This window comes from Pelodiscus sinensis, chromosome 16 (genome assembly GCF_049634645.1).
Source record: "Pelodiscus sinensis isolate JC-2024 chromosome 16, ASM4963464v1, whole genome shotgun sequence".
Classification (NCBI taxonomy): Eukaryota; Metazoa; Chordata; order Testudines; family Trionychidae; genus Pelodiscus; species Pelodiscus sinensis.
Window position 1 is genome coordinate 28,605,104 of NC_134726.1, and position 12,207 is coordinate 28,617,310.

At 41.6% G+C, this 12,207-nt stretch overlaps 1 protein-coding gene across 1 annotated transcript in view; it reads left to right on the forward strand.

The window, feature by feature from the left end:
• The window catches only part of EIF3B (eukaryotic translation initiation factor 3 subunit B), a 38,741-nt gene that overhangs the window by 11,961 nt on the left and 14,573 nt on the right, over window positions 1–12,207 (forward strand). The window contains exons 6-11 of the mRNA XM_006112944.4: window positions 6,225–6,382; window positions 7,674–7,805; window positions 7,911–7,977; window positions 8,665–8,711; window positions 10,668–10,878; window positions 11,513–11,585. Coding sequence (XP_006113006.3) covers window positions 6,225–6,382; window positions 7,674–7,805; window positions 7,911–7,977; window positions 8,665–8,711; window positions 10,668–10,878; window positions 11,513–11,585 — 688 coding nt within the window. The remainder of the gene's footprint in view (window positions 1–6,224; window positions 6,383–7,673; window positions 7,806–7,910; window positions 7,978–8,664; window positions 8,712–10,667; window positions 10,879–11,512; window positions 11,586–12,207) is intronic.

Consider the following 12,207-nt stretch of genomic DNA (forward strand, 5'->3'; position numbering starts at 1 on the left):
CAAGGTTCATATAAAAAATGCCCTTTTCCCTCACTCTAGTGAGGTTCAGGAAATGTCATCTTAGGAAGATTAGAACATACCCTTCCCAGTAGTCAGAGAACATTTGGCATGCTGTGTTAGTGAGAAGTTCTGGACACTGCTGAAGGTGTCCCTTCACCATCCACTTCTGGCTCATTCTTCTTCTGGTTAATGAGTGTTTGGAACCTGAAGTTTTTTTTTTTTTCAAAGCATTTTTCATGAAATAAGAAATGTATTCCGATCATGTTTAAATTTGTGGAAATGTGGTTGGTGGATTACTTTTGCCGTTACCTTGCTAAAATGTTCATTTAAGTGGACTTGTGGAGGGTGTTGTATCCCAGGTTTAAGAATATGACTTGGGGTAAAGCTCATCAATCTGACCAGAAAGTTTCTAGGTTTGTGCTCCACCCCAATCAGAGGTTAAGAGTTGTAGAGCTCTGTCTGAAGGCATGTCTCCGGAACTGCAGCAATCACACTTACCCTGTGGGTGGTACCAAAATAAAGCAATTTTTATTACGATCGGTATTAAGATTACAGACAATTCAAAGCCCATGCGATACTTGCATAAATGGATTCAATCTCCCTGGGTGGTAACATAAGCCTGATTATACAAAGTACAGTAAACTTGTGATAATCCGGCACCTTTAGGACCCAGGGGGTGCCGGATTATCAGATATGCCGGACTATCAGAAGGGAGGGCTATGAGGGGGCTGGGGTGGGGAGGGGAGGATGCCACACCAGACCCCTCATAGTCCCCCTTCCAATAGTCCGGCTCTGCCCCAGGTGTCCCCGATTCAGCCGCTGCTGGTCAGTTTCAGCAGCGGCTGAATCGGGGGCGCCTGCGGCAGAGTGGCTGGGGTGCTGCCGGGTTGGTCCGGTAGTGCCGTCCCTCGGCGCTGCAGGACCAACCCAGCAGCACTCCGGCTGCTCTGCTCCAGGTGTCCCCAAGAGCAGCTGGGGTGCTGCTGGGTTGGTCCCGCAGCCCCGAGGGGCAGCGCTATGGGACCAACCCGGCAGTACCCCAGTTGTTCTGCCCCCAGCTTCCCTGATTCAGCTGCTAGTCAGTTTCAGCAGCGGCTGAATCGGGGAAGCCTGGCGCAGAGCAGCTCCAATTGTCCAGCTGCCCCGAGCACTTCGGGGTTCCTGATGGTGCCGGACCATCAGGAGTGCCGGAGCATTGGATGCCGGACCAATGGAGTTTTACTGCATACTGCTGCTGTTACCAAGTATAATATAATACTCACATTCACCCTCCTGGAGACCTTAGGAGTGAGAGGACCAGCCTCCCTCCACTGGTGGAACACGGAGTGTGGTGAAAGACTGTGATAGCAGAAGAAACTTAGAAAAGGGTACTACAGTAGACTTCCGATAATCTGGCACCCTTGGGACCCAGGTGGTGCCGGATTATCAGAAATGCTGGACTATCAGGAGGTACTCTGGCAGGGGCGGGTCTCGTTGGAGGGGAAGCGGGGGAGGGGGCGGGGGTGTGCCAAACCCTCCCTCCTGCTGCAGGGAGGCAGAGCCTGCGAGCGGTGGAAGAGGAGAGGCGGTGACAGGCAGGCAGCCGCATTCAGGACGTTCTGGTCAGTTACAGTCACTCCGGCTGGATCCACAGCCGACACGCAGTTAATGTAATTTTCCTCTCTACTGCGGGGGGGGGGGCGGCGGCGGTGGGAACAGGTAGATCCGCAGGTGACAGGCTGCTGCTGAAACTCACAAGAGATCATCTCCCCTCCCTGTCCCTGCTGCTTTTACCAGTAGACCGATAGTCCAGGATCAAAAGATCAAGTGAGTGAGCTTTTGCAAAAAAACAGAGGCAGCAGTTGAACCCAGTGAACTGGAAGGCATTGAGTCAGTCTGCCATTAGCATTGTGACCCACTGGAGAGTGCTGTTTTGACTTTTGAATATTTTTGCCCATCAGAGTGTACATAGTGATGAAGTCAAAAGTGAATGAAGGTGCTAGTAGTAGTGGTAAGAAAACTTTAAAAAGGAAGCATATAACCCTGACACTGAACCAGAAATTAGAAATTATAAAGATGCTAGAAAGAGGCATAAATCGGAACGTTATCATGAGTAAATTTAGCGTTGGATCTTCGACAATCTATAACATAAAGAAACAGAAGGATAAATTGCGAGCATTTGTTGCTGAAAGTGAAGCACCTACTAAACGTACTGAGCTACGGCAAACTCTGAAAATGCCTAAGATGGCACAGTTGGATGTAGCTTTGTTTAAGTGTTTTAGTGCAAAGCGTTCTGAAGGTAAGCCCATTACTGGGCCAGTGCTCATAGAAAAAGCAAAACAGTTTCACAGTCAAATTAATATTAGCGAATCATGTGTGTTTTCAGAAGGTTGGTTGCGTAATTTTAAGGATCGGCATGGGATCCGTAAATTAGATATCAGTGGTGAGCAAAAATCTGCCAATCATGTAGCCACTGAGGAGTATAGTGCTATTTTTGAGCAGTTGGTGGAGGAACACAGGTTGTCACCTTGTCAAATGTACAATGCTGATGAAACTGGGCCCTTATGGCGTTGTTTGCCAAACTCTACTCTAGTTGGCGGTGGTGAAAAGGCTGCTCATGGCTTCAAAATGAACAAAGACCACATTACAGTTCTGGTATGCGCAAATGCATCTGGCACGCATAAACTTAAGCTTCTTGTCATAGGGAAGTACAAAAAACCAAGAGCTCCCATCCAGAACACACCACACGATCCATCGTCTATAGCCAAGCCCTTCGATACAACCGCATCTGCTCTAACCCCACTGACAGAGACCAGAAGCTTCAGGATCTCTACCAAGCATTTATAAATCTCAACTACCCACCCAGAGAAACAAAAAAGCAAATTGAAAGAGCCAGACGAATACCTAGAAACCATCTACTTCAAGACAGACCCAAGAAAACCAACAATAGAACACCACTTGTCATCACCTACAACCCCCAACTTAAACCTGTCCAACACATTATCAAGAAACTACAGCCTATATTGGAACAGGATACCATACTCAAAGAGGCTCTGGGAGACAGACCCATAGTCTCCTATAGACAACCACCTAACCTCAAGATGATTCTTACCAACCACCACAGGACATACCACACTAATACCAACCCTGGTACCTTCCCTTGCAACAAACCCCGTTGCCAGCTTTGTCCACATATTCATTCTGCTGATACCATTATTGGACCTAACCAAGTGAGTTATAAGATCAAGAACACATATTCCTGCGCATCCAGAAATATAATCTACGCTATCATGTGCCGAAAGTGTCCGTCTGCTATGTACATTGGACAAACATCTCAGACACTTCGCCAAAGGATTAATGCCCACAAAACAGATATTAGACAAGATCACAAAGAGAAAACAGTTTCTTGCCACTTTAACCAGAAAGGACACTCTCTAAATGACTTAGCCACCTGCATTCTGCTACAAAGACCTTTTACATCTGCACTTGAAAGGGAATCCTCTGAACTGTCATTCATGTTAAAATTCGACACTTACCAACAAGGACTTAACAAGTCTTTGAACTTTCTCACCCATTATCAAGACAGTTTCCCCAATTATCACCTGTAATACCATTAACTCACAAACATCCCACTCTCCCTACCTTTAATATCAGCAATTCACAGACACTTACCTTCCTTCCTCCCCCTTCCCACCCCCCCGCATCCTCCTTCTGTTCTGCAATGTGATTTGTCCTTTTCATATTTGTTCATTTTTTTTAAATTGTATCCTTTGGTATATATGGTTGTGACTACTTTCTTCCACTATTTGATCTGAGGAAGTGGGTCTGGCCCACGAAAGCTCATCATCTAATAAACCATCTTGTTAGTCTTTAAAGTGCTACATTGTCCTGCATTTTGCTTCAACTACCCCAGACTAACACGGCTACATCTCTATCACTAAAAAACCAAGGGCATTTAAAACTCTTACGAGTTTGCCAGTGATTTATGAGGCACAGGGGAATGCTTGGATGATGTCAGAAATCTTTAAGGACTGGTTTTTTAATCATTTTGTGCTCGCAGTTAAGGAGAATTTTAGAAAGGAGGGTCTACCGGAGGATAGTAAAGCTGTTCTTTTGCTCGATAACTGTTGAGCACATCCGCCCGCTTCAGAGCTTGTAAGTGGAAATATCTTTGCTACATATTTGCCACCAAACGTGACATCTTTGATCCAACCGATGGATCAAGGTGTGATACAGAACTTTAAGTGTTTCTACAAGGGGACTTTTGTCCAAAAGTTGGTAAACTCAGACTGCAGTGTTTCTGAATTTCAATCTGATTTCAACCTTAAGGACGCTGTGTATGCGGCTGCATTGGTTTGGAAAGACGTGAAGAAGTTTACTGTACGAAAATGTTGGAGGAAACTTTGGCCTAGCATCATGTTTTGTGATGATTCTTCTGATGAAGAGGAATTTTGTGGATTTAATGTTAGGCCTAAGCATATTAGTAACATACAAGAAATAATTGAAAATGTCTCTGAGAAGAATGCTGTTGCAAAGCTCTCAGAAAATGACATTGAACAATGGCTTGCCATGGACAAAGATGAACCAGTTGTAGAAATTTTGAGTGATGCTACGGTCATTGAAAGTGTTTTGAATCCACAAAAACCTCAAGAAGAAGAAGAAGAGGAAGTGATGGAGAGAGCAAAATATACCTGGCGAGAGGCAACTGAATTTATTTCCAAATTTGTAGAATTTGCAGAGTCTTGCAGCCAATATAATGCAGCTGAAGTGATGAACCTTCATATTATTCTGAATAACTTTTATGCTAAGAAGTCACAGTCCTCTAAGCAAGCTGATCTCAGGGATATGTTTGCAAGGGCACAGAAGACAGTTCAGCCTTTTTCTTCACCACCACCAGAGCCTACTGTTGTTGACACTCCCATAGAAGCAGAGGAGGATATTGAAGAGGGGGATGATAACAGGGATGAAGCAGCACTGGTTTCATCGGATGATGAGTAATTGTTCAGCATGGCAAAATAAAGTTACAGATTTAAGTTTCAGGGGTTTGTTAAAATTTGCATTTTTTAGTGTTTAAGTGAATAATTAACAGACTGTGTATATATATCAGCAGTGTATATATCTGCACACCCCCACCCCACCAACCCCTACTTTCCCCTGCCCCCCCTCCTCCCGGCAGTAGAGAGGAAAGTTACATTAACTGCGTGTCGGCTGTGGATCCAGCCGGAGTGACTGTAACTGACCAGAACGTCCTGAATGCGGCTGCTTTGGCACATCCGCGCCCCCTCCTCCTCCACCTCCTCCCCTTCTCCCACCGACCCCTACCTTCCCCTGTCCCCCCCCCCCCCCCCCTTCCCGGCAGTAGAGAGGAAAATTACATTAACTGTGTGTCGGCTGTGGATCCAGCCGCAGTTAATCAATTGCTCTAACAACTTGAAGCAGCTACCGGAGCACTTCCGGGTTGCAGTTGGTGCCGGACCATCAGGCGTACCGGACCACTGGATGCCGGACCACCGGAGTTTTACTGTATAAAGAAAATAGTTCGAGGAAGAAAAGTCCTGAGGAAGAAAATTCTCCTGCTCAACAATTGCCATGGGGTTTTATAGGCCTTTTTGTATTGCCTTTAGCCAACCTCTCAAAGCCAAAACAGATTTCTTCACCCTGAGATTTTTGTGGGTACACATTTGATTGGACGATTAAATTAGTGCATCCTTTTGAATGTTCATGAAAGATCACTTGATGCCCTCATGGATAAGTTCTCCCGGGGGGGGGGGGGGGATGGGAACTTGTGGTCCAGTACCAAGAAATACCTCAAGTTGCCTACTGCCCCTGTTTTCTTGATTAAACCAGGTTCAGTTTGGGTGGGTTATTGTATTTTGAGACCTTTTTAGATGATACCTACTTGTATCTTGTGAAATAACACCCCGGTCTGCCTATTTTTTTTTTTTTTTGTTTGTTTGACTTGACCCAACTGGAAACTTTCACACATTATTTGACTATAAATCCTTCCAAAACTCCTAAGATGTATATTTTAACCTTTACTTGTAACCAATCTACATTTCTATTAAAGCCACTTTTTACAGGATAGAATCCCTGTAGGCCCTTGTGTTACTTGCTAGAATATGATAGAATAATAAAAGGTTTAGGAAAGTGTATATAGGTTTACAGGCGACAGCGTGAAGCTGCAAACCACACATTTTAAAAGTCTTCTGGATGTAATTCAGCTCTGATGTACACTTTATCTGCAGCGGTGGACAGAAACTTATGTACGCTGGTCCCCAAAAGGAACCTACCTGGCTACATTCCATCAGAGAGGCATTGCTCTATGGGGAGGAGAGAAGTTCAAGCAGATTCAGCGGTTCAGTCACCAGGGTGTACAGCTTATCGACTTCTCACCTTGTGAAAGGTAAGGTAAAAAAGCAGTTTGAGACCATGCCTTAGGGAATAAACACAAAGCATGTTTATTAGTTTCGGTATCATGGGTTTTCAGCCTTTATTGCTCTGCTCTTTGGAATTGCTGCCTTTAGAGTTAATTTTTTTTAGAATTGTTCGTGTGGGTCCATGATTGTTTGACATGATTTTTTTATTTAAGTTGGAAAAAGTATTTAAAGAACACAATCCAGAATAATGATCTACAGTATCTAATAATAATAATAATAATCTCCTTGTTTACTTCAGTCAGTTTGTGGAGTACAAGTACCTTAATGCACACACAGATGGTGTCTTTGTACTCGGCCATTGATGCCTATGCATTGAGTTGTGGTCTTTCAGCAGAATGGTCAGTTTATAAGCATCTTCAAGTGTTTTGTTTTATGATGGCTCCATGGAGATTATTAACCAAATGGTTTTATGAAAGCTTCACCTCTTAAGTGTAAGCTTCTGTCTTGTGTTTATGAATGGAAAGACTGGCTTGTTGGGAGTAATTAGATTTTAGATTTTTTTTTAATATAGTTGAGAGATGTGTTTGGACTCTCTCTAGGAAAATATGGCAATAAATTCTTCTAATGTTCCTGTCCTGAAAGCTCCTGTCTGGTAAATTCTTGGTTTTTTAGGCCATTGTAGGTTATACTGTGTTGCTCATCCATCATCAGACCTTAATGGTGGTGATTCCCCTTTACAATACCCAGGGTGGAGGGTTTTGTAAGACGGTTGGGCGGCTTTTTAGCCAGAAGAATCTAGAGGCAATTCCATAATTTGGATGCCCAACAACCACCCCTGATACGTCTACAGTTCACTGACGTAATCAGTCTATCCAAATGCTTACACAGCTTCATCCCCTGTAGCTGTTGAAAGAGAAGGGACTCTGTTGTCCTAGCACATCTAGGCGCTCCGTTGCTATGGGGATGTGGAGCCATTTCAGTACCACAATAGAACTGCTGGTTCATGAGGTAGGTGAATAAAGCTCTCTGCTATTCTACTCCTAGAGAGGCTCCTGTGTATTACAAAGGACTGTATAGGTGGATATCTAATACTCAAGCCCTTCCTGAACTTCCTCATTATTTTGTGTAGGAATGGATTGGAGAAAAAAGTTTATATTCTACCTATTCTCTAGTTTTGACTGTGTTCTCTTTGTGCATGCCTCTTAAACTCTGCTTAACTGATTCTTCTCAAAATTAGATAAAACCGCATTTGTGCTGAAATGGTAATTACACCTTATGAAAAATGCAGTTAATCATTTTCTCCTGTCCTTTTTATAGGTACTTAGTGACCTTCAGCCCTTTAATGGACACACAAGATGACCCTCAGGCTATAATCATATGGGATATCCTAACTGGACAGAAGAAACGAGGGTTCCATTGTGAAAGCTCAGCCCATTGGCCCATTTTTAAGTAGGTTGGGTAACAATAGTGGATGACAAATTACATAACTAGCTGCTTGTTACTAGATAAGTAATGTGATAGATCTGATTTTTGGCCTTACTCTTATTTATTTAGGTGGAGTCACGATGGCAAATTTTTTGCCCGAATGACATCAGATACCCTCAGTATCTATGAAACGCCTGTAAGTGCTCTTTTTATCTTAAAAACAAACAAACAAAAACCCTGCTTTATAATGTCAGGTGTACCTGAAGTGCTTTTGTTTTAAGTTAGTTACTGTTAAAAAAGGATACCTTACACTCCAGTAAATATTTATTAAAGGATGAGAGATCCATCTTGTCTTGTTCTTCCCTTGGGCTTTCAACATCCCCAGTTTTGGGGGTTGGGACAAGGTTCCTTCCCCAGTGGGAAAATTTAACTGAAATGTTGGAAGGAAACCGATAAAGAATTAAGGTGTTCTTAAAGAGCGTAGAAAATATTGCTTTACAATATTGCACTTGTTTAATACTTCCCAACTCTTGTTAACAGATTGCTGCCAAAAAAAAAACCTAAATCCATTTATTTTAACACTATTGCTTACTGCCCGATTTTTCCAGTATATCCCCTTATGCGTTAGATTATCTTTTATTTGTAAGGTTATGGTGACTGGGTGGATAATGCAAGAATTAGTATTATGGGGATAAGTGAATTGTTTTGTACTTTATATCCAGATAGTGATAAAATGGGGACAATTATTTACCTCCTTAAGAGTGTTAATTTAAAGGGTGTTTTGAGGTGCTTTAATATGATGGAGGCAGGAGGGCATAGCAGTACCTACCTGTAAGTATTTCTAACTTACAAATTCATGATTTTTTTTTTTTTCTTTTTCTAGTCTATGGGTTTGCTGGACAAGAAAAGTTTGAAAATCAATGGGATAAAGTGAGCTTATTCATTTGTAAAGAATTCTGCTTTTTTGTTATATTCTTGAGAGATTATGTGTTAGGATTCTAGTATTGTGGAGTTCAATGCCAAAAGAGATTATTAAATGAACTAGCCTGACTTCCTATATATTAGAAACCATAGCATTTCACCTAATTACCCATATATTGAGGCCAACAGTTTGATTCTAACTAAAGCATCTCTCTCAGAAATGCATGTAGTCTTGACATGAAGACATCAAAAAGAAAATCCACTTGCCTAGGTGATTAGTTCCAGTAGTAATTGCCCTCCTGTTTTTAAAATAGACCATATATGTGTGTCTTTTTCTAATTTAAACTTTTGGACTGACTGCTGGACATTTGATTCTTAGTTCTTTTTTCACTAGATTAAATATTAAGTATTTTCTTACCATTAAAATAATTACACAGTGTTATCAACTTGCCTCTAAAAGATAAGCAGACTGAGCTCTTCCAGTCTTCCTCTGTTCTGGGCAGACAGTACTAAATCTTGTTTCCCAGAACATCATTCTTTCAGATGAGCAATAACTATTTGCACTGAAATATTTTGCATTTGTTTAGTGATTACACAATGAAGAATCAGTATCTAGTCTAGAACCATTTGCTTCCTATGTGGTGGTCAGCAGTGAGAATTGTTAACCTGTCTTTTTCCTGGGGAAGACACCTATGTCACTATTAGTTGGTTGTCAGTTAACTTGATGGTTACTGTTCTGCTTTTTGGTGTGGCAATACACAAACTTAGAATTTCAATATGCTAGCATGTTTCTTCTCAGTGTTTACTTTCCTTGATGATGACCTGCAGCTGTGGAGAGAAGTAGAGATATCTTTGTCATTACTTCTCTTTCCATGCATTGATCTATGGGCAGGGCTCGATAAATAATACAATCTACTCGCCCGTGGTGAGTAGATTGTAACCCGGAAGAGCCAGGTTCGAGAGATCTGCACATGCGCAGATCGCTGGACAGCGTGGCTGGCGAGCGGGGCTCGCCGCGGTTCGGTGAGCCCTGTCTGTGAGTGACAATTTGTGAACTTTACAGCAAGGCCTGAAATCTCTAATTGCTTGATGATCTAAGAACCTTACTTGGTGTTCCTGCTGCATGTGGGCAACTCTGATAAACCAAAATGCAGTTAACTTAATTTAAGCATATTTCATCAGCAAAGGGATATCTTGCCTGATAATTTGGCTTTCTGTAGTCTTAAATGAGAGCACACTATAAGTTACCCACTGGCAGTGAGCTTATTGTTTAATTTCTTTATAACACAACCTATAATCTAATTACTCCAAACAGCAACAGCAGGATCATGCTGAATCACAAGGATCCTTCTGATCTCTGTCTTGACATCAGATCAAGACACAAGCAGTCTTTCTGATGCTAACCAGATAAGAGTGACGGACAGAGTTAAACAATTAAAACATTCATTCTTACACTACAATTAAGCTATATTTCATGAAACATAAAACTCTGTGGTCTATATCTAATAGTGACAAATTGTAGGAGAGAAGTGTGCTTATAACATACTTTTAAAGGTTGTCTTTTTGTAACTCATTTTTATCAACCCATATCCCAAATCATGTTGGATTCTGCAGTATGAGATGAGGAGGTAATTTTTCTACCTTTCCTAGATAAGTGTGTTGCTTCAGCATCACTCCCTGCCACCTTGGAATGGCAAACCAAACCTGGGTTTTCTGCATGGTATAGAATATTGACTGCAGGGCCAAACTGGTCTTGGTAAATTTCTTTAATCGTTCTTGTGGCTCTTTAATTTAGGGATGGAATTTTTGGCTGTAGCCTAGCTTCAGTGTCAAGCTCCCTTGTAACTGATTATCATAACCTGTCAAATGCAATGCAGAACACTGTTCCTTATGTTGCTTGCAACATACCTTTTAACTTACTTGGTTTATTCCATCTTGTCTCTTTTTTTCTCTTCACTCCTGTAGGGATTTCTCATGGTCTCCAGGTGGAAACATAATTGCATTTTGGGTCCCTGAAGACAAAGACATCCCAGCAAGGGTGACATTGATGCAGCTCCCTTCCAGACAGGAAATCCGTGTGCGGAACTTGTTCAATGTGGTGGATTGCAAACTACATTGGCAAAAGAACGGAGATTACTTGTGTGTGAAGGTAGACCGGACTCCTAAAGGCACACAGGTATGCTTCTCCTTGGTGCATTCATAAAACTGATTCTGTGCCTGCTTTGGTTTTAACATTTCAAAATGGATTGATAGAAGTGAGTACATTAATTACTTGGCATCAAAACCCGGGACTCTTTCATTTTTCCAGTTAGCACCTCACACGCAGCTCTTTTAAAAACAAAAAACCTTGTGGGCACTTAATGAGCATTGGACTTGACATCAGTATGTGTTTTGAAAGATTAATGAAAGTATGTGTTTTATTTCTGAAACATCTGGGAATAGATTCTTTACTCTCTGCATTTGTTATTTGTTACGTCAAGTTTGGGTCCCACAGATCATGCTGTATGAGCTAATTTAGATTTTGGTCCTCTTGAAATGGTCTCAACTTCTGCACTGCAGAAAGCCTTTTCTGTTAATGCACAACTTGCTGAAGAAAATACTGTTTTATTAAAAGTGCTGCTTAGAAATGAGAAAACAGTAGTAATCTTTGCATGTTACCTTCCACCCCTTGGGGAAATGATGATTTAGACTCTTTAGTGATCATCTTAAAATACTAAACCAGGCCAGTTGCATAGTCATCCCCATATTTCTGCATTAAATTAATTGCCTTACTATTATGGCACTAGATATTTGACCGTTAACTTTCACAGGGTGTGGTGACCAACTTTGAGATCTTCCGAATGAGAGAGAAGCAGGTCCCTGTGGATGTGGTAGAAATGAAAGGTAAATTCAACTTTTCACATGTCTCGGTGCAGGAGATTCTCAGTGTTTTTTCTTAAATTGTGCTATATGCACAACGCTTACTAGGCTGCAAATATGCTAATCTAGTGGTTTGTGATTGAGGGGTTTTTTGGATGGGGACTGGGATGTTCATGTGGAGTGGGAATTTTTTTACATGGAAAACTACATGTGGACGTTTCATGTACTCTTTGCTAGTAGCTAAGTTTAGGATGTCTTCAGTCAGTATGGAAAAATCTTGGTGTGTCATACATTCTTCTTTAGAGATAAATGTGCTAGCTGTTTTGCTGATGTGCATTTATACATACAGTATTGATCAGTGAATAAACTGACAAAATATTGTAATGTAAAATGCTGCTAGTGGCTCTTAACAGATAAAAGAGCTGGGTGGCATATTGGCCTACTTTTTTTTGTTCTTGGACCAGCTATTTTTTATCTAAAAAAATTGCCTGGTAGATATATTTTTTTCTGCTTCAGTTGCTGTATTTTAACAACAAAGAACAAACTTCCTTAGTGGGAGACTGGCTATATTTGATCCTTACCTTTCAGTCTGAAGATATTCTGTACCAGGCTAGAGGAAAAACTGGGGTAGGTGATTGTGAACACC